General features: G+C 44.4%; 1 protein-coding gene across 10 annotated transcripts in view; it reads right to left on the reverse strand.

Annotated features, from left to right (window-relative positions):
* Window positions 1-23,642, reverse strand: part of LOC141098268 (intelectin-1-like) — a 115,147-nt gene that overhangs the window by 15,693 nt on the left and 75,812 nt on the right. For all 10 annotated transcript variants that reach the window (XM_073585905.1, XM_073585903.1, XM_073585913.1 and 7 more), the window contains one exon: window positions 13,201-13,359. In XM_073585905.1, coding sequence (XP_073442006.1) covers window positions 13,201-13,359 — 159 coding nt within the window. The remainder of the gene's footprint in view (window positions 1-13,200; window positions 13,360-23,642) is intronic.

A 23,642-nucleotide genomic window follows, 5' to 3' on the forward strand; every position in this document is an offset into this window, starting at 1 on the left:
ATTTACTGCTACACTTCATCCTATATGCCGTTCACTGACATAACTAATCAGCAATCTGTTTCTGCCCTATCAATACCACCATTCAATACCAATGCACAGTATGCCAATGCCAGTGAAAGGAAAGCAGCTTTAGCACTACGACAAAAACAACGCCGTGCTAATGAGACTCCTGAGGAAAAACAGCATCGACTTGACAAGATTAAGGCTTATAAACGCCGTCGTCTCACACACGAATCCCCTAACTCTAAATCTATTACATTGGCTGAAGAAGCCTCTACACGCCATCACCGCCAACAACAGACGGCTTCTTCCTCATCATTATTAGTAGACTCACAACAGGATGCTTCCACATCAGCATGTGGAACAAGTTACTACCACACTTCATCCTATATGCCGTTCACGGACTTAACTAATCAGCAATCTGTTTCTGCCCTATCAATACCACCATTAGTCAATACCAACGCACAGTTTCTTCACATACAAGCTGCAGTTAGCCCGCAGAAAGTGCAACCAAGACAAATATACGTTGGTCTCAAAACTAGGCGCACCCCATCGGTTGGACATGCACTTCTACTACAACCTCACATTTTCACTAATGATGAAAATAGTATTACCGAACACAGCTGTGGTGACATGACCCATGTATGTGAGCATTGCGAAGCTTTGCATTTTGTAGCAGAGATACCTTCTGATAACAACTTTACGCTCTGCTGTCAGAAGGGTAAAGTCCATGTACCCATACTACAATATCCTGATGTCTTTACACGTTTGCTGAAAGGGCAAAGTGAATTTAGCAAAAATTTCATGGATAATATTCGAAGTATTAACAGTTCCTTTGCTTTTGCCTCCATGGGTGCAAATATTTCACCACCTCCTGGATATGGCCCATACTGTTTCCGCATACATGGCCAGATCTATCATAGAACTGGAACACTACATCCCTCAGATGACCAGCAACGCGCATTTGCCCAACTTTACATTCTCGATACCACTACCGCAAACGAACAACGCTTACGATGTAAAGAAAATCAAAAATGTCATCCTACATTGATGAACATTATTGCCCTTCAAATCCAAACTATTAATCCTTTTGTGGAAGCTTATCAAATGTTACGTGATGTGGAAGAACAAGAAAAAATTAAATCTCTACAAAACGGAACTGTCATGCCAAACATCACTATGGCTATTAAACAAGATCGTACTCAAGACCCTCGACGCTACAATAATCCCACTGTCAGTGAAGTAGCAGTCGTGTTTCAAAATGACAATGGTGAGCCACTAATGTCCACTCGCAGGATTTCAGAATACTCAAGATGGCATGGCCGCAAGAACATGTCGCCGGCGTGGACAATGTCGGGATCCAGGATGGCGCCGGCGGAAGAAGATGTCGGGGATCGTGGAGCAGCGACGATGACGGTGTGAGTATGAGAGACGGAGTGAGAGAAAGGGTCGTATGTGGAGTGAAAGAGTGAATGGACGTGAGTGGAGATGGTGAAAGGTGAGAGGAGTGTGTGTTGAGGCGGTGTGGTGTGTTGAGGTGTGTGTGTATTGAGGGTTAACATGGCAAGAGGTGTGTCACTATCCTCTCGATGCGATAGCATCGGGCCTTAATCTACTATAAATAAATGCCCTAAGCAACTTCCGGTTGTAACAACTTCCGTCCAGTTGTAACCAGTGACGTCACCGCACACCTCTTTCCATGTTAACCCTCAACACACACACTCCTCTCACCTTTCACCATGTCCACTCACTTTTTCACTCCACATACGACCCTTTCTCTCACTCCGTCTCTCATACTCACGCTGTCATCGCCGCTGATCCACGATCCCCGACATCTTCTTCCGCCGGCACCATCCTGGATCCAGACGTCCTCCACGCCGGCGACATGTTCTTGCGGCGACGCTATTTTGGATCGGCGAAATCCCGCGATAGTCAAGATGGCGTCGCCGCAAGAACATGTCGCCGGCGTGGAGGACGTCGGGATCCAAAATGGCGTCGGCGAAATCTCGCGAGATTTCGCCGACGCCATTTTGGATCCTGACGGCATCCACGCCGGCGACATGTTCCTGCGGCGACGCTATTTTGGATCAGCGAAATCCCGCGATACTCAAGATGGCGTCGCCGCAAGAACATGTCGCCGGCGAGGACGACGTCGGGATCCAAAATGGCGTCGGCGAAAACTCGTGAGATTTCGCCGACGCCATTTTGGATCCCGACGTCGTCCACGCCGGCGACATGTTCTTCCGGCGATGCCATCTTGACTATCGCGGGATTTCACGATACTCAAGATGGCGTCGCCGCAAGAACATGTCGCCGGCGTGGACAACGTCTGGATCCAGGATGGCGCCGGCGGAAGAAGATGTCGGGGATCGTGGAGCAGCGGCGATGACGGCGTGAGTATGAGAGACGGAGTGAGAGAAGGGGTCGTATGTGGTGTGAAAGAGTGAGTGGAGATGGTGAAAGGTGAGAGGAGTGTGTGTTTTGAGGGTTAACATGGCAAGAGGTGTGATGCTATCGCATCCTCCCGATGCGATAGCATCGGGCCATAATCTAGTCAGCTATATTATTTCATTTCATTTGAGGTTACTTTCTGGTCGATCATGAATTACTTTGAAAATTAAAGACAAATCCATTTGCACTTGCACTGTACTTTATATTATATCAATTGTCTTATCTTATTTGTACACAGAACTTTATATACTGTATTTTTAGGACCATAAGATGCACTTTTTTTCCCAAAAATTTTTTTGGGAAAATGGGGGTGCGTCTTATGGTCAGAATATACTTAAAAAATCCAGTGGTCGCGGTTCCGATGCAGCCTCCCTTCCCAGGCTGGTGCGGCTGTGTTGCGGTGGTGGCAGTTCTCTATGGTGCTGCAGTGGGGTTCTGTGGTGCGGCGGGCCTCCGCCGGCATTTCATGAAAGCCCCGCAGCTCCATTACTGCAATGCGGAGCAGTGGCCTCCGGGAATATGGCTGCCGGGTCGGCGCAAGCTCAGATTCAGATCTCGTCCCGAGATCTGAATCTGAGCATGCGCCACCCCCAAAGGCCATATTCCCAGAGCCACTGCATTGCAGCAAAGGAGCTGCGGGGCTTTGACAAAATGCCGGTGAAGGCCCGCCACGCAGCACAGAGCGGCGCTGCCACTGCCCTTGGCCCCAGCACAGAGCATTGCTGCCGCTGCCCCAGCACGGAGCGGCGCTGCCACTGCCCCTGCCACAGCACAGAGCGGCACTGCCACTGCCCCTGCCCCAGCAGAGAGCAGTGCTGCCCTAGCACAGAGCGGCGCTGCCACTGCCCCAGCACAGAGCGGCGCTGTCCCAGCACAGAACCCAGCCGCCCCAGCACTGAGAACAGGTTCCCCAGAACAGAGAACAGGCCCCCCAGCACAGAACACAGTCACCCCTCAGAGCACCGCCGCAATACAGAGCACCGCCACCACACCAGCCTGGGAAGGGATTTCCCGGAGGCTACCACACCAGCCTGGACGACCAAATGACCCCTCTGACCACTCCTCCACCTGTGCCGATCCTTTCCCTGGTAAAGTGAATTTGGACTGTAAGACAGACCCCCATTTGACACTTTTTTTCCTTCTGAAAATTAGGGGTGCATCTTATGGTCCGGCATATCTTGTGGTCCGAAAAATACGGTTTGTATGTATATACTGTATATCACAAATATCTCTTTGCTATGGATTTAAAAATGATTATGTGCATTTGCACTTTATAAATACACTAGCTGAAGAGCCTGATGTTGTCCGGGCATAGTAACTAACTGTGGCTAGTTATAACAAATTATAATGATTATATTGCACATAATTTGTTGCTGTATGTCATCTCCTCCTGCATATAGTAAATACCTGCGTGTCATCTCCTCCTGTATATAGTATATACCTGTATGTCATCTCCTCCTGTATATAGTATATACCTGTATGTCATCTCCCCTGTATACAGTATATACCTGTGTGTCATCTCCCCTGTATACAGTATATACCTGTGTCATCTCCTTTATATAGTATATACCTGTATGTTATCTCCTCCTGTATATAGTATATACCTGCATGTCATCTCCTCCTGCATATAGTATATACCTGTATGTCAGGCATCTGACCTGTATATGGTATATACCTGAATCTCATTTCCCCCTGTATATAGTATATACCTGTATGTCATCTCCCCTCTATATAGTATATACCTGTATGTGATCTCCCCCTGTATATATATATATATATATATATATATACACATACATACATATCATATAATCCACAGAGTGAAAATACTACCTTGCAGCAGCAAAGTATTTTTACAAAAATCCCACACAAAATTTGTGGGAAAAGAAAGGAATAAGCCAAAATTAAAAAATAACAATTTATTCATCAATAATAAAATTGACAAGACAAGGGAATTACCAAAAAAAGCCAAGATCAAGTAGTTACACCAGTAAAGTTTAAGACACTATAGTATAATCTCCCAACAACTGATTGCGTATTGTATCAAATGTTAAATGTTTGTAAAAATACAATGATATAATCTTATAACAAAATATTGCGTTTATATTAAAACGCAAAAATAGTATCAGATGAAAAAATAACAATTAGCAATGTGCAAATCTGCAAAGTACAAGTGCAGAAAAAACGCAATAAATGATTATTTATAAAAAAAAATATGCAAAACACATGTGCAAAAAAACACAATAAATATAAATGATTACATATAAAGAGTAACACAACAAGTGTATAAAATTCAAATATCAAAATGTCAGAAGACAACAAGTTATATTGGAGATAATCAGTAAATAATGCACAAAAAGTTTCTCCAATTTCACTATATACAAAAAAGCACAGTGAATATGATCAGTTAATTATTGTAAATAGCGCAACATACGTGCATATAAACTTGCAGAGTGTCAGAATATCAAACAACGAATGGTTAAATGGGAAATAATAAAAAATAATATACTCCGTGCGCAATGAAACGATCTTCAATAAATATGTTCAGTTGTTTGGTATAAATAGCGCAGAAAAAGTGCATAAAAATGCAGGGTGTCAAAGTATGTGAGGGCAAACCCCTCACTGAGGAAGCTATACGGCGAAATGGCGCTGTCGGGGTAGCCTAAGACCAATGAACACCAGTGGTAGAGACACTTATGTAAGTTGATATTTGCAACATGCAGCTTTGCACTATTTATTATATGTATTGTCTAGATCGTTCAGAATGCTGGGTGATGTTGTGCAGAGAAATTTAATGCCAGTTTGGCTGGATATTTATATGAAATGACTGCACTCATGAAATTCATTTTTTATGGCATCATATGATTTGGAGATATATTTTATTGTGCACTGAGCAGATTATGTATTTATTATCTCCCTTCTAACTAATGGTTGCTTGAAACTTTGACACCCTGCATTTTTATGCACTTTTTCTGCGCTATTTATACCAAGCAACTGAACATATTTATTGAAGATAGTTTCATTGCGCACGGAGTACCGTATTTTTTGCTTTATAAGACGCTCCGGATTATAAGACGCACCCCAAATTTTGAGGAGAAAAATAGGAAAAAATGTTTTTTAATAAAATGGTGGTGCTTCTTATAATCCAGGCGTCTTATTGCTTACCGGTCTGTCCCCGGGTTGCTGTCGCCCACTTTGTCCCCGGGTTGCTGCCGCCCACTCTGTACCTGGTGCTGCCGCCACCACGCTGCGTCCTCTGGGTGCTGCCGCCGCGCTGGGTCCCTCGGGTGCTGCCGCCACCGCGCTGGGTCCCCCGATGCCTGCCGCCACCGCCGGGCTCTGTCCCGTGCTGCGTGGGGGGCTCTGCCGTTCCATCCATGCCTGGCGCAGATGGAGATCTCGGCATTGAAATCTCGGGCGATGAGATTTCAGTGCTGATATATATACAGTACAGACCAAAGTTTGGACACACCTCATTCAAAGAGTTCAAAGAGTTTTCTTTATTTTCATGACTATGAAAATTGTAGATTCACTCTGAAGGCATCAAAACTATGAATTAACATATGTGGAATTATATAATTAAGAAAAAAAAGTGAAACAACTGAAAATACTGTATGTCTTATATTCTAGGTCAGGGGTCCCCAACCGCCGGTCCGCGGCCCAGCACCGGGCCGTTGCAGTGCCCTTGCCGGTCCGCGGACACAAGGGGAGCCGGGGGGCGGTGCAGCAGCTGATACTCACCCTGCATCCCGCGGCGGCTTCATCCAGCGGCGGCTTCATCCAGCGCTGAGCGGTCACGTGCTACATAGGCGTGGCGTCCATATTCATGGACCTTAATGAGCGGTAGCACGTGACCGCTCTGCACAGGAAGAAGCTGAAGCGCCACGAGATGCAGGGACGTGCTGCGACGGGAAGGAAGTTCAGCGACGTGAGGGTAAGTATGATGGGGAGGATGGGGGAGCCAAGCGGAGCCATAAATATAAGGGAGAGAGAGTGGGAGCGGAGCCATATACACAGGGGAGGGAGAATGGGAGCGGAGTCATATACACGGGTGGGAGAATGGGAGCGGAGCCATATACACGGGAGGGAGAATGGGAGCGGAGCCATGTATACTAGGGAGGGAGAATGGGAGCGGAGCCATATACACAGGGGAGGGAGAATGGGAGCGGAGCCATATACACAGGGGAGGGAGAATGGGAGCGGAGCCATATACACAGGGGAGGGAGAATGGGAGAGGAGCCATATACACAGGGGAGGGAGAATGGGAGCGGAGCCATATACACAGGGGAGGGAGAATGGGAGCGGAGCCATATACACAGGGGAGGGAGAATGGGAGCGGAGCCATACATACAAGGGAGGGAGAGTGGGAGCGGAGCCATACATACAAGGGAGGGAGAGTGGGAGCGGAGCCATATATACTAGGGAGGGAGAATGGGAGCGGAGCCATATATACAAGGGAGGCCGGGAGACTGGGAGCGGAGCCATATATACAAGGGAGGCCGGGAGACTGGGAGCGGAGCCATATATACAAGGGAGGCCGGGAGACTGGGAGCGGAGCCATATATACAGGGGAGGGAGAATGGGAGCGGAGCCATATACACAGGGGAGGGAGAATGGGAGCGGAGCCATATATACAAGGGAGGGAGAGTGGGAGCGGAGCCATATATACTAGGGAGGGAGAATGGGAGCGGAGCCATATATACAAGGGAGGCCGGGAGACTGGGAGCGGAGCCATATATACAAGGGAGGCCGGGAGACTGGGAGCGGAGCCATATATACAGGGGAGGGAGAATGGGAGCGGAGCCTTATATACTAGGGAGGGAGAGTGGGAGCGGAGCCATATATACAACAAAGGGAGAATGGGAGCGGAGCCATATATACAAGGGAGGGAGAGTGGAGCCATGTATACAGGATGGGAGAGTGGAAGCAGAGCCAGGTATACAAGGGTGAGAGCAGAGCCATGCATACACCATGATTAAAAAATAATCAGCATGTATACAGTACTCTAGTACAATTTTTTCTAAGTGCTCAATGCTCCAATTCCTTGTAGGTTCCAATCATTATTAGCAGTGACAGTCATCAGTAGAAGTATCCATCTTTCAGCGTTAGGGGCCCACTACGCCTCCAACTCTTGTAAAATGAGTAAAAAACAAACATTGCTAGAGAGCTTCTTTGAAAAGGGAGAAAGACCTAATGATGAGACAGATGAAGACTCCATGACTGCAAAAAAAAAGAAAGCTGCATTTAAAAGAAAATACAATGAGTCCTACTTAAATTATGGGTTCATCGCAACAGGCGATTCAAACGCCCCAAGCCCACTCTGTGTGATATGTGGTGATCAGCTATCCAATGAGGCCATGAAGCCTTCAAAACTGTCTCGCCACTTACAGACCAAGCACCCTGCATCAAAAGACAAGCCTTTGGAGTTTTTTGAAAGAAAAAAGCGTGAACATGAAGGACAGAAGAAATTATTGAAGGCCACCACATCAACAAATGTGTCTGCACTGAGAGCATCATTTTTGGTGGCTAACCGCATTGCTAAAGGCCCTTTTACATTTAGCGATGCACCAGCGATCCGACCAGCGATCCGACCCGGTCAGGATCGCTGGTGCATCGCTAAATGATCGCTAGTGAGCTTTCATACAGAAAGATCTCACAGCGATGCAGCAGCGACGCAGCGCACGATACTCACCTTTCACACACAGCGATCCAGACGTCCTCCCGCCCGCGTCCACGCGTCGCTCGTCGTCACAGCAGGAAGTCTCACCAGGAAGCGCCCGATGAGAAATGGAGCCGGACATTCTCGCGCGATCAGCGATGGACAGCGGGGGAGCCGGTCGCTGGTAAGTATCACACATAGCGATATCGCTAGCAATATCGCTATAACGTCACAAAACCAGTGACGTTTTAGCGATATTGCTAGCGATATCGCTTAGTGTAAAACCCCCTTAAGGCTAAGAAGCCCTTCACTATTGGTGAAGAGTTGATCCTGCCTGCTGCTAAGGACATTTGCCACAAACTTTTTGGAGAGGCTGCAGTTAAAAATGTGGCACAGGTTCCTCTTTCAGCGACCACTGTCACTAGACGAATTAATGAAATAGCAGAAGACGTCGAGGGACAGTTGTTAGAGAGGATTAATACGTCACCATGGTATGCAATCCAGGTTGATGAGTCTACTGATGTTGACAACAAAGCAATGATGCTTGTTTATGTGCGATATATTTTCCAGGAGGATGTGCATGAGGATATGTTATGTGCATTATTGTTGGCAGCCAACACCACAGGTGCAGAACTATTCAAGTCTTTGGATGATTACATATCAGGAAAATTAAACTGGTCATTTTGTGTAGGTATATGCACGGACGGAGCAGCTGCCATGACTGGACGGTTTTCTGGTTTAACTACTAGGGTCAAACAGGTTGCATCTGAATGCGAGTCTACGCACTGTGTCATCCATAGAGAAATGCTGGCAAGCCGAAAAATGTCACCTGAACTTAACACCGTTTTGCAAGATGTGATTAAAGTTATTAATCACATCAAAGCATACGCCCTTAACTCACATCTGTTTGAGCAGCTCTGTGAGGAGATGGATGCGGAGCACAAGCGTCTTCTCTTACACACTGAAGTCAGATGGCTTTCTAAAGGTAAAGCACTGGCCAGAGTTTTTGAATTACGAGATCCGCTTCATAGATTTCTTTTAGAAAAAGAATCACCACTTGCAGCACATTTCAGCAGTAAGGAATGGGTCACAAAACTTGCTTACTTATGTGACATATTCAACTTGTTGAACGAACTTAATCTGTCACTTCAGGGGAGAGTGACAACTGCCTTCAAGTTGGCAGATAAAGTTGCTGCATTTAAAGCCAAACTAGAAGTGTGGGGAATCATAGAATCGTAGAGTTGGAAGGGACCTCCTGGGCCATCTGGTCCAACCCCCTGCTCAAAGCAGGATTCGCTAATTCATCCCAGGGACGGCGAGTGAGAACAGGAATATTTGATATGTTTCAAATATTAGCAGGGATTTTGGAAGAGAGCGAGCCTGAACCTTCATTCTCCCAGCTAGTGCATGATCATCTATCTCAGCTTTCAGTACAGTTTGAGCATTACTTTCCAACCACAAAAGACCCACGAACTAGGAAGGAATGGATTCGCAACCCATTTGTGAACAAGCCAGGTGAATCGACCTTGTCCGTGCTTGAAGAAGACCAACTGCTTGAAATTGCAAATGATGGTAGCCTTAAAAGTATGTTTGAGATGTCAAATCTCCCAACGTTCTGGATTAAAGTCAAGGCAGAATATCCTGAGATCGCCACAAAAGCACTGAAAACTCTGCTTCCATTTCCAACATCCTATCTGTGTGAAACTGGATTTTCTGCAATGACAGCAGCAAAAACGAGATTACGGAGTAGACTGGACAAAAGGAACACACTTCGGGTGTCGCTGTCTCCCATCACCCCTAGATGGGACTGTCTTGTTGGAGGAAAACAAGCCCAGTGCTCCCACTGATACATGGAAACAAGCCCAGTGCTCCCACTTCAAAACCTATGGTGAGTTGAGTCTCATTCACATTATAAATGTAATATTATGATAAGTATGCACTGACTACTAAACCTGTCCATAGCCCCGCCCCCTTATGACCAAAGCCCCACCCCTGACACGCCTCCATTCTCGCCCTGCCGGGCCATGGAAGAATGGTCTTGCTTGAAGCCGGTCCCTGGTGCAAAAAAGGTTGGGGACCCCTGTTCTAGGTTCTTCAAAGTATCCACCTCTTGCTTTGATTACTGCTTTGCACACTCTTGGCATTCTCTTGATGAGCTTCAAGAGGTAGTCACCGGAAATGGTTTTCACTTCACAGGTGTGCCCTGTCATGTTTAATAAGTGGGATTTCTTGCCCTATAAACGGGGTTGGGACCATCAGTTGTGTTGTGCAGAAGTCTGGGAACACTTTGAAAGTGTCCCCAAGTGTAGTGGCAAAAACCATCAAGCGCTACAAAGAAACTGGCTCACATGAGGACCGCCCCAGGAAAAGAAGACCAAGAGTCACCTCTGCTGTGAAGGAGAAGTTCATCCGAGTCACCAGCATCAGAAATCGCTGGTTAACAGCAGCTCAGATTAGAGACCAGGTCAATGCCACACAGAGTTCTAGCAGCAGACACATCTGTACAACAACTGTTAAGAGGAGACTTTGTGCAGCAGGCCTTCATGGTAAAATAGCTGCTAGGAAACCACTGCTAAGGACAGGCAACAAGCAGAAGAGACTTGTTTGGGCTAAAGAACACAAGGAATGGACATTAGACCAGTGGAAATCTGTGCTTTGGTCTGATGAGTCCAAATTTGAGATCTTTGGTTCCAACCACCGTGTCTTTGTGCGACGCAGAAAAGGTGAACGGATGGACTCTACATGCCTGGTTCCCACTGTGAAGCATGGAGGAGGAGGTGTGATGGTGTGGGGGTGCTTTGCTGGTGACACTGTTGGGGATTTATTCAAAATTCAAGGCATACTGAACCAGCATGGCTACCACAGCATCTTGCAGCGGCATGCTATTCCATCCGGTTTGCGTTTAGTTGGACCATCATTTATTTTTCAACAGGACAATGACCCCAAACACATCTCCAGGCTGTGTAAGGGCTATTTACCAAGAAGGAGAGTGATGGGATGCTACACCAGATGACCTGGCCTCCACAGTCACCAGACCTGAACCCAATCGAGATGGTTTGGGGTGAGCTGGACCGCAGAGTGAAGGCAAAGGGGCCAACAAGTGCTAAGCATCTCTGGGAACTCCTTCAAGACTGTTGGAAGACCATTTCCGGTGACTACCTCTTGAAGCTCATCAAGAGAATGCCAAGAGTGTGCAAAGCAGTAATCAAAGCAAAAGGTGGCTACTTTGAAGAACCTAGAATATAATACATGTTTTCAGTTGTTTCACACTTTTTTGTTAATTATATAATTCCATATGTGTTAATTCATAGTTTTGATGCCTTCAGAGTGAATCTACAATTTTCATGGTCATGAAAATAAAGAAAACTCTTTGAATGAGGTGTGTCCAAACTTTTGGTCTGTACTCTATATATATTAGATTAGATATTTATTTTAATTTATTTATTTTTCTCATTTTGACTCATAGTTGTGGTCTACCTATGATGTCAATTACAGGCCTCTCTCATCTTTTTAAGTGGGCGAACTTGCACAATTGGGAGCTGACTAAATCCTTTTTTTCCCCACTGTATATATTAAATTAGATATTTATTATACGGGGCTTTATGAGTGGAGTGGGCGGGGCTCTGTGGAGTGGGCATGGCTTGATACACACACACACACACACACATACATACACTCAGTTTTATATACATAGATAACTATCATGGATTTAGCATAAACTTATAGTGCTATGTATACAGCTCTGCCTCGTTTTTTAATTATATACATACATTTTATATTCATATCGTGATATATCAAAATATCATTTTGATGTTCTAATATAATAAAATAATGTTATTGATCATTGCCAAATTTGTGGTTTAATTCATACCTTTCAAGTAGTTTTTGCTTTTATCTTTATTTTGTCTACTGGGGTGTAAGTGTTCCTTCTTATTTATGTTAAACATTTTTGCAGCTCTCTGAGCTCTGCTGTATTGTAACAATATTGCCACCCTGTCTGCCTGTGACATGGAAGCTGAAGCTGAGAAGAACCTGCAGAGGTTTCAAGTATAATCACACACAGCTCTGCAGTGAGATCAGGAGGGCAGAGAGCAACCATTACATATCACACTGGCAATGACCCCTTCATGTTAAATAATTTCTCATGCAAATCATTGTCCGGCCCATAGTCCTGAGCAACTCATTTGCATGTAAAAAAAAAACTTGGATTTCTCTGGAATAAGACATCGGATCACAGATATCAAGGTGTCGTTTTATTCAGCTTCCTATGACCTATATGCCCATATAGACGGCTTAGGAGGGTTGACCCTACAGTTTCCCTTTAAAAGCGTACAATCTAGTTTACAGTAATCATCCAGCATTGTGACCAATGTTCTTAAAGGGTTAATCCCCAAATGAACGCAGGATGGGGATAACTTGCTGATTGCTGGGGTTCCAACTGCTTAAACTGCCACAGTTCAGAGAATGGGGCTCTGGAGATGGCCTTCTCCGGCAGTCCTATGGACAATGAATGAAGCACAGACTGAGCATGCGCATCTCCTCTCCATTCAAGAAGGGGCTGCAGATCCCTGTCCTCTTTATTGTGGGGATCCCAGCAGTCAGACTTACAGCAATCAGCAGCAAGTTATTCCTTTTCCTACAAATGGGGATAATGTGGTGCTTTGGGGAAAAAAAAAATTAAACATGGCTATCAGGCATGTTGCTTTTCCTTGTTACTAAGATTTTGTAGATACAGGTATAAGTTAATGCAGGTCTGGGTCATACCGTAGAGCATCCCAGTACACGAGAAGTACATGTATCGCCTGCTCTGCAATAGCTTTTCTGCTGGAAGATTCTCTTCCTACTAATGGGCGTCTATATAGAAAATCTCTCACTCTTTTACTGATCCCTAGTGAGCCATTGGATCAATAGTGCAATCGTAGATGTGAAGCTTTCAAGACTAATGTTAATACCTCAAAAAGTTAGCTCAGATGCTCATTACGGTATACCCAGCCCTCTGTAAATGGGAAATGGCGACTAATTTCTTAACAAGGCCATAATTTTATATTATAAACATACAACCGCTATAAGAAAAGTCTCGGAGTACTCACTTTGTACAACTCGAAGAGGTTACCACCCTCTTGACTAAAGAAGCCATTGTCTGTGCGATATCTCAGGAGAGAGGCATTCCTCCACTGGGACAAGGGTGTATTATTGGGAACGTGCCACAAGCTCAGATCTTCAGCAGCGATATCATAATAACCAGGGTTCTGTAACGGCAAATAAGACTTTGCTACATGTACATTGGATTATATTGGATGAAAGGAGATTAAATTCTAATTTATTCCATCATGATAAATATAAAACCCTGAAGGGCAAAAAAGTATCTTCTACCATCGAGCCTTTTTTTAAAAGAAAATAAAATCCAAAAGAATTCAATAAATGATATTTTACTTTGCTACGGTCAATAAAAAAAATTAAAACTAAATCAAGAGCCATTATCACTATTATATTTATGAGTGTAGAGAAGGTACAAACTGAAAGGGTTAAAGGGTTATTCTCATCTTCTTAAACAGGTGCAATTGCAAGAGCGTTTGTGCAACGCCAATTCCAAAATAATTTAGGACATTGCATAAAATGTAAAGAAAACAAGAATGTATTGATTTGGAAATATCTTATAGCTGTAATTTATTCACAGCAGAACATAAAAGACAGATCAGAGGTGGAAAGTTAGAAGAATATTTAGAATTGAGAGTCCTTAGTGGTTGATACCTTTTAATGGATAACTGAAAAGATGGTAACACATTGCAAGCTTTCGAGACTACTCAGGTCTCTTCATCAGGCTAGACTAATACAACATCTGAAGAACCACATATTTATACACAAAACAGCTCAGAAATAACGGCAATAGATAAGACAAGTGATGTGAAGCAGAATTGTCATTATGGGAGAGAGATAAACATAAATATTGGAACAGTTCATTAGATAAGGAGGGTGAAAGTTTTATTGCCCTCTGATTGGGGTCTGGTTCTGTGTTGTGTGATGACCCCACAAGGTCTGAAGAGCAAATTCCTTAAATGATGTAAAAAGACAGAAATCCATGAGACACATTCATTCCTGCACTGTGTCAAAAGTTGTCATAAATTAATACTCCCAGACTCTTCTGTCTCTCTGAGACTTGAAGTTACCTTTTAATTCAAGCAATTTAATGTCCATCATGCTATTACAAGTGATACAAAAATGTTTTGCCACAGGTAGATCCATTTTTTTTCTCTCATTGTGTGATGATGAGAATTCATCCTTGTTCTCAGTTTTAGCCCTGTCTCCCCGACATACAGACCCCCAGTTGGACATTTAGCACAAATGATTAGGTACACCACAATAGATGTAATGCAGCTGAAAGTACCTGGGATCTTGTAGTCCTGATGTGAGTTGGGGATCTTTGTCTTGTCAATGGTCATTATAAATGGACAGGTTTTACATTTTTTCTGGTTGCAAGGAAAGGTTCCTGCAGCTGTTGGGGAGGACAGAGAGCTTCTAACAATGATGCTTCTTAGATTTGGGGGCTGCCGAAAGCACAGCAGTAGGGGGGCTGGAAATATGGATTGTAATTGGGCATCTTTTTGTAGTAAAGGTTGTAATTTCCGTGCAAATCCCCTTAGCACTTCCAGATTTGGATTGTAGGTGACCACCACTAGAGGCACCCGGTTATTTTCATCTTTAGCTTTGTAATGTAGCAGTTGATTCCTTGACATTCTGGTGGCTCTTGTAATTTGGTTTTCAATTGTTCTTGGATGTAGCCCTGATTCAAAAAGGTCTTTCTGAGGCAACCAAAGTGTTTGTCTCTATCCATGGGGTTGGAACATACTATATATGATTGTATCTGATAGCTTGGCTGTAGACAATAGAGTTTATGTGTTTTGGATGGAAACTGTCCCATTTAAGGAATGTTGGACGGTCAATTGGCTTCTGATAAAGGGATGTCCCTATTTTACTGTTCTTTAGCTTAATGATGGTGTCTAAAAAGTTAATTTCAGTGCTGGAGTAGTTGAGTGTTAAATTGATGGTGGGATGAAATTGATTAAACTGTTCGTGGAACGTCTTTAGCTGTTGCTCAGACTCCGTCTTAAAATATCATCAATGTAGCGGTAGAAGGCCACAGGCATAATGGGGCATGAGGACAGAAAGTCGCTTTCAAGCTTGGCCATGAAAAGATTTGCATACTGTGGAGCCTGTTATGAGCTCATTTTCTCCTTCACTTTGATGTCCGATGAACTCCCTCTGCTGGTGAAAGGAGGTAGTGAAATTGATTTTGATGGGAAAAACCTGTTATCTGAACAGGTGGAGTGTGATTGGACATCCGGAATCTCTGAGTGGATATAAGGCCGCCGATGCCCTGCTGGGTTGCTGGTGATCCTCTCTGCTCTGAGCTCTGGCCTCCGGTTTAGTCCTGTCTACTAAAGCTGTTTTTGCTCTGCTATTGTTCCATGAGATTTTGTCTGGTTTACTTAGTGTTTGTGTTCAGCCAACCCTGGTTGGGACTGGCTGAACTCCATTTTTGTCTGTGATCAGTTGATCTCTTTGCTCTGTTTTCAGAATATACCTGAGTGCTGATATAGTGATTTTGAAGTCGTGACTTCAGGGCCTTTTCTATCAGACGTGTTGGACATTATTTTTGGCAGGGTTTTTGCATGATTGCAGACAGTTGCTTTTCTTTCCTGTCCTATCTAGTTAGTGAGGGCCCCATCGTTTGCTCAGCCTGTCTTTCTGTCTGTGTTTGTGTTTTCATCTGTTTTCACCGTCAATACATGTTGGGGGCTGTCTATTGCTTTGGGGTCTGCTCTGGGGCAGTTTAGATTTCCCCTTTCTTTCTTTAGGTTTATTTAGTTCTCCGTCTGTGAACGAGGTGTCTAGGACCACCGTAGGAACACCCCACGGCTACTGTTAGTTGTTGTGAATAGGATCAGGGGTCTGCAATCCGCTAGCTACCAACCTATCCGGTTTTCTGGACTTGTATTTTTGTTTTTTCCTCCTCTGGTGACTCATTCATAACAGGAGCCATTCTACATCCCATAGCTGTGCCAGTCTGCTGTAGATAGATCTTGTTGTCAAATTCAAAGTAATTGTGGGTGAGGATAAATTTTGTGAGTTTCACCACAGAATTCGCATCATTCCCAGTGTTTTCAGCTGCAGGGACAGGATAACTGGTTGCCATTGAAGGAAACATGAATGCGGTCAAGTACAGAGATATCCTGAATGAAAACCTCTTCCAGAGTGCTCGGGAACTCAGACTTGGCCAAAGGTTCACCTTCCAACAAGACAATGACCCTAAACACACAGCTAAAATAACAAAGGAGTGGCTTCGGAACAAGGAGTGATGACTCATTCAAGAGGTCACAAAAGACCTCGCAACTGGGGTTGTAGCTGCACAAGGCAGAGTGAAGACCGGCTTTCTGCTGCTCCTAACCACCATCCACCTAGCAATCGGTTCCAGTACCTCAGCATGGTCAAATCAGGGGCTAAAAAGAAAAGGACCTGGCCCTCCACTCGTTCTGTATGCCCCCAGGGTGATATTGAGCCTTTCCACACCAAGGCACAGAGACCAGACCAGGCACTGTCTCCACCATCCCCCCTGGAACGTTCCAGGGTTAGTAAGGAGATCTTCGCACGCAGGGTGCAGTTTCTGCACTGGAGCCTGGGGAAACCACAAGGTAACTAGGAGGAGAGAGGAGGGTCCCCGTCGAGATCCTGTATGCGGCACGGAGGTCTCGGAAGTCCCCGCTGAGAAGAGCCTGGAAGACGAGGCGCCATTACAAGATGGCCACCGCAGAAGCACTACAGGGTGTCACACACAGCGTGCAGGAGACGCCAGTGAGACAGTGCCGCTGGCTGCCTGCTGTGCCCCCTCTGACATGCTTAATGAGGGCACTGGATAACACGATGAGAATGACATGAAGTAAAGTGGGATGTGGGGTGAGCAGACGATTGATTCCCTTAATCATATAACTGTGGGCCAGCAATATCAGGGGAACACACAGTTGTTGGGGACCCCCAATTCTACGCTGGGTGAGATATCTAGCTGATCCCAAAACACCCTACACCAGGAGTCTTCTCGTGCTCCCATCCCCACAACTTCCCCTTATATACAGTCATATGTTAAAGTTTGGGCACCCCTATTAATGTTAACCTTTTTCTTTATAACAATTTTGTTTTTTGCAACAGCTATTTCAGTTTCATATATCTAATAACTGATGGACTCAGTTATATTTCTGGATTCAAATGAGGTTTATTGTACTAATAGAAAATGAGCAATCTGCATTTAAACAAAATTTGACCAGTGCAAAAGTATGGGCACCCTTATCATTTTCTTGATTTGAACACTCCTAACTACTTTTTACTGACTTCCTGAAGCACTAAATTGGTTTTGTAACCTTATTGAGCTTTGAACTTCATAGCCAGGTGTATCAAATCATGAGAAAAGGTATTTAAGGTGGCCACTTGCAAGTAGTTCTCCTATTTGATTCTCCTATGAAGAGTGGCATCATGGGCTCCTCAAAACAACTCTCAAATGATCTGAAAACAAAGATTATTCAACATAGCTTTTCAGGGGAAGGATACAAAAAGTTGTCTCAGAGATTTAACCTGTCAGTTTCCTCTGTGAGGAACATAGTAAGGAAATGGAAGAACACAGGTACAGTTCTTGTTAAGCCCAGAAGTGGCAGGCCAAGAAAAATATCAGAAAGGCAGAGAAGAAGAATGCTGAGAACAGTCAAGGACAATCCACAGACCACCTCCAAAGACCTGCAGCATCATCTTGCTGCAGATGGTGTCACTGTGCATCGGTCAACAATACAGCGCACTTTGCACAAGGAGAAGCTGTATGGGAGAGTGATGCGAAAGAAGCCGTTTCTGCAAGCATGCCACAAACAGAGTCGCCTGAGGTATGCAAAAGCACATTTGGACAAGCCAGTTACATTTTGGAAGAAGGTCCTGTGGACTGATGAAACAAAGATTGAGTTGTTTGGTCATACAAAAAGGCGTTATGCATGGAGGCTAAAAAACACAGCATTCCAAGAAAAACACTTGCTACCCACAGTAAAATTTGGTGGAGGTTCCATCATGCTTTGGGGCTGTGTGGCCAATGCCGGCACCGGGAATCTTGTTAAAGTTGAGGGTCGCATGGATTCAACTCAGTATCAGCAGATTCTTGACAATAATGTGCAAGAATCAGTGACGAAGTTGAAGTTACGCATGGGATGGATACTTCAGCAAGACAATGATCCAAAACACCGCTCCAAATCTACTCAGGCATTCATGCAGAGGAACAATTACAATGTTCTGGAATGGCCATCCCAGTCCCCAGACCTGAATATCATTGAACATCTGTGGGATGATTTGAAGCGGGCTGTCCATGCTCGGCGACCATCAAACTTAACTGAACTGGAATTGTTTTGTAAACAGTAATGGTCACAAATACCTTCATCCAGGATCCAGGAACTCATTAATAGGTATAGGAAGCGACTAGAAGCTGTTATTTTTGAAAAAGGAGGATCTACGAAAAATTAATGTCACTTTTATGTTGAGGTGCCCATACTTTTGCACCGGTCAAATTTTGTTTAAATGCAGATTGCACATTTTCTGTTAGTACAATAAACCTCATTTGAATCCAGAAATATAACTGAGTCCATCAGTTATTAGATATATGAAACTGAAATAGCTGTTGCAAAAACCAAAATTGTTATAAAGAAAAAAGGTTAACATTAATAGGGGTGCCCAAACTTTAACATATGACTGTATCTACTGAGGGACCAAGCTTGCTAACCTCAGGAGAAAGGGGAGTGCAGCAGAGGATTCAGATCCCAGATGAGACTCGTCCTGCTTCCCCAACAAGATGGTCTGTGGGCTCGTCATGGGGGGGACACATCACTACATTCAGCAGAAAGACCTGAGGTGGTCCTGAATACTTTAAACAATGTGGACCCTATTCCTTTAAATGATGTGGTCATTTTATCAAATCAACAACACTCTCAGACCTCTGTGACTAAAGCCCCCGTTACTCACTGCGATATCGCTAGCAATATCGCTGTAAAGTCACCGATTTTGTGACGTTGCAGTGATAATGCTATCGATATCGCTGCATGTGATACTTACCTCCGACCGGCTCCCCCGCTGGTTATCGCTGATCGCGCGAGAAGCTCCTGGACTGTTTCTCGTCGGTCACTTCCTGCGGTGCTTCCTGTGGCGCCGACGAGCGACGCGTGGAGCCGGGCGGGAGGACGCAGGATCGCCGCGTCTGACAGGTAAGTAGCGATCCCCGTCCCCAGCTATGTCGCTGGTGAGATCTGCCTGTGTGGCAGCTCACTAGCGACCACCTAGCGATGCACCAGCGATCCTGACCGCGTCATATCGCTGGTCGGGATCGCTTGTGTAACGGTACCCTAAGGCTACAGTAGGCGGGATATCAGCCTTCTGCAAACCTCAATCAGTACTAAAGATATCCCATTTGTAATTTTATCTATTTTCAACAACCTCCTCAGACGTCCTCCAGGGACCCCAATAGAAATTGACAGAGCGCACAGAGCCCGGCGCCCCCCAAACCCGGATTAATCTCGCCCCAGGGATATAATTTGTCGTGTTCGTTTCTATGCCATTAAAGAAACCATTCTTTAAGCTGCAAGGAGGCCAATCTTACATACCAAAACAAATCAATCAGAATTATGCCTGATCTCTCGCGCCATACCCTGGCACAATGCTCAACGCTTAAACCCTTGCTGGATGTCCTGCAGAAAAAGGAGATTCCCTTTCGATGGGGTTTCCCCCTCTCTCTGTCTGTTCAAAGAGGATCAAAGTCACTTTTTTTGCGCTCACAGCTTGGACTTGCCTAAGGTTGCTATACCCCACTGGCCTACTTTAGGATTTAATCCAGCTGGCCCTGGAGGCAAGGAAGGAACACCTAGTGGTCTTTCTACACATTGATCTGATTCTTCATTTCGTCCAGGCCTACCTCCCGGAACAGAGCGCCGTGGAGCTGGTGACCGTCCTCCTTCCGGGTATCAGGATTCAAGAAAAGCTACTTGACTTTGAATCGCCCACAGTAAAATAACATAAAGACTCCCTTTTCTTTTCTTTTCATTTCCAAGGAACCTTTAGACTTTTAAATTGCTGATTGCTATTATCATTATCCCTTTTTTTTAGCAAATGACTTAAGGAGTAGCTATATATGTTTAGCTTTTGTAACCCCCATATACGGTGGGAGCCTCTGACGTGCCCAATGCGGGCTCACACACTCCCGGTTTGGACTATTTCCCATATAGTCTTTTTTGCAGAGGCTTTTCCTCTGTTCATGTTTGTTATTTCTTTGGTTAAGATTTTTTTCTTCCCTAACCTTTTCCACTCTATATCCCTTTGACCATGAGGACCAGGCAGCTCAGCCATCTTACATGATAACTATAGACGAAGAATCTCATATTGGTCATGAATGTCGAACCTAAATATCGCTTCTCTGAATGTGAAAGAATTCAACACACCCGAAAAATGAGCGCAAATCCTTCACCATTTTCAGAAGAGAAAGGTACATATTGTATATTTCCATGCTCCTACAATTAGATACACATTTTGGCACTTTGCTCATAACCCAGAATCTCACTCATAAAGAGTTGCTATAGCGATTCACAAAATGTTAATGTATTTGGTCATCAACTGTGTAGTAGATAAAGAAGCGAGGTATATTATCTTAGTGTTAGTTATAAGTGGACAGTTATTTACAATCATAAATGTTTATACCCCAATCAGGATCAAGCCAATTTCATTGATAAGAGTGCCGTAATATTTTGTGGGGACCTAAATGTTATCCTTGACCCGGTGTTAGATCATTCTAAAGGTGGATTGTATCCCTCTTATGCAGTTATCAAGCGAATCAGGAGAGCCTTTTTACGAATGCAGCTTTATGACATCTGGAGGCTCCAGCACCCATCAGATAGGGATTACAGTTTTTACTCCCATCCGCATGATTCTCATAGTAGGTTAGATTATATCCTCCTCCAACAAAATGCTTTACCTTGGTGTGAAGCGAGTCACGGTAGTAAATGTATATACTACGTACTGTAAGTAAAGGGAGGTCAAACAATCCGAGGTCAGGTCCAGGAAATGGCGCAGTATGACAAAGGAAAGTCAAAGACGAAGTCCGATAAATGAGCCGATGTCAGGAAAGCCAGAGAGGCAAAACAATTTACAGGGAGCAGGCACAAGCAAAGTCAGGTCACAAGCAAAGGGTCAGAGTCAAGGAAGAGAGTAAAGTCAAGATGGGTCAGGCATAGATCAATGTTACACAGGAAACAGCAAGTGTACGATTGACACTGGAGGAAGGAACTAGCATGCTTAAGTAGAAGCCTGATTAAGGAAAATGAACACAGGTGATTGCAGCACAAACCCAAGCACAGACTGACACAAAGTACAAAAAGACCGAAACAGAGTGGAAATAGTGACACTTGGCTTTCAGATTAAAGTAACATACTTTGGTCAGATCATACCCCTGTATATTGCTCACTAAAAGTACCATCCCTTACCAAACATCAGGGTTTTGGCGTCGCAATGAGTTGTTATTATTAGAAATATTATGTGCCTCGGACATATGATCTTCCATATCTAACTTTATTATTGATTACGGAACTGATGATACAGCCCCCACAATCAAATGGGAAGCGCTCAAGTGTGTACTTAGAGGGGTATTTATCAAACATGGGTCCCGACTCTCAAATCAAAAAAGAAAGGTCATTCAATCAAACTAGCCTTACAGAAAGTCACTAACTTGGGGTCAGTTCATAAAAAGGCGCTCTCTACTGCAACCCTCAGAGATCTTCTCAAAGCAAGAATAGAAGCTAAAACATTACTTGATTCTTCATGTAAACATTTATTTCAGCTCGGTCAGAGTAGGTTCTACAACTTTGGTAAACCAAGAAGAATGTTAGCTAAAGCCCTTAACCCCTTCCTGACATGAGACGTACTATCCCGTCCACGGTACCCGGGCCCGTATGACCGGGGACGGGATAGTACGTCTACCGCGATCAGCGGCGCCCACGTGGTGAGCGCCGCTGATCGCGGCCGGGTGTCAGCTGATTATCACAGCTGACACCCGGCACTACGTGTCAGGGGCGGTCACGGACCGCCCCCGACACGTTAACCCCTTGCACACCGCGATCAAACATGATCGCGGTGTACCGGGGGTTAAAGGGAAGCATCGGCAGGGAGGGGGCTCCCTCCGTGCTTCCCTGAGCCCCCCACGGCAGCGCAATGTGCAGCGCTGCTGCGGGGGGCTCCTTTCCTCCAGGCCCCCGAATCCAAGATGGCGACGGGGGCCTTCGGGGGCCTGGGGAAGCTGGCTTCCTCAGTGCCTGCAAAGCGCAGGCATGAGGAAGCCTTGTGCACTGCCTGTGACAGATTGCTGATCTGTCACAGTGATCTGTGATGTGACAGATCAGCGATCTGTCACAGGACAGTGATGTCCCACCTGGGACTATGTAATAAAGTAAAAAAAAAATTAAAAAAAAGTGTAAAAATAAATTTAAAAAAATCGCCAAATAAATTAGTAAAAAAAAAAAAAAATATTCCCCAATAAATTCATTTTTTGAAAATAATAAAAAAAAAAAACAATAAAAGTACACATATTAGGTATCGCCGCGTCCGTAACGACCTGCCCTATAAAACTGTCCCATTAGTTAACCCCTTTAGTGAACCCCTTAAAAAATAAAAATAAAAAACGAAGCAAAAAATAATGATTTATTATCATACCGCCAAACAAAAAGTGCAATAACGCGCGATCAAAAAGACGCATATAAATATCCATGGTACCGCTGAAAACGTCATCTTGTCCCGCAAAAAACAAGCTGCCACACAGCATCATCAGCGAAAAAATAAAAAAGTTATAACTCGCAGAATAAAGCGATGCAAAAATAATTATTTTTTATATAAAATAGTTTTCATTGCATAAAACCGACAAAAACATAAAAAAACGACCTAAATGAGGTATCGCTGTAACCGTACTGACCCGAAGAATAAAACCGCTTTATCAATTTTACCGCACGCAGAACGGTGTAAACGCACCCCCCCCAAAAGAAATTCATGAAACGCTGGTTTTTGTTCATTCTGCGTCCCAAAAATCGGAATAAAAAGCGATCAAAAAATTTCACGTGCCCGAAAATGGTACCAATAAAAACGTCAAATCGTCCCGCAAAAAATAAGACCTCACATGACTCGGTGGGTCAAAATAAGGAAAAATTATAGCTCTCAATATGTGGTGATGCAAAAACTATTTTTACAATAAAAAGCGTCTTTTAGCGTGCGACAGCCGCCAAACATAAAAACCGCCATAAATAGTAAATCAAACCCCCCGTTATCACCCCCTTAGTTAGGGAAAAATAATAAAATAAAAAAAATGTATTTATTTCCATTTTTCCATTAGGGTTAGGGCTAGGGTTAGGGCTAGGGGTGTGTTGGGGTAGGGTTGGGGTAGGGTTAGGGCTAGGGTTAGGGCTAGGGTTAGGGCTAGGGTTAGGGC

This window comes from Dendrobates tinctorius, unplaced genomic scaffold (assembly GCF_039654945.1).
Source record: "Dendrobates tinctorius isolate UK_male_01 unplaced genomic scaffold, ASM3965494v1 ptg000089l, whole genome shotgun sequence".
In the NCBI taxonomy this organism is placed as follows: Eukaryota; Metazoa; Chordata; class Amphibia; order Anura; family Dendrobatidae; genus Dendrobates; species Dendrobates tinctorius.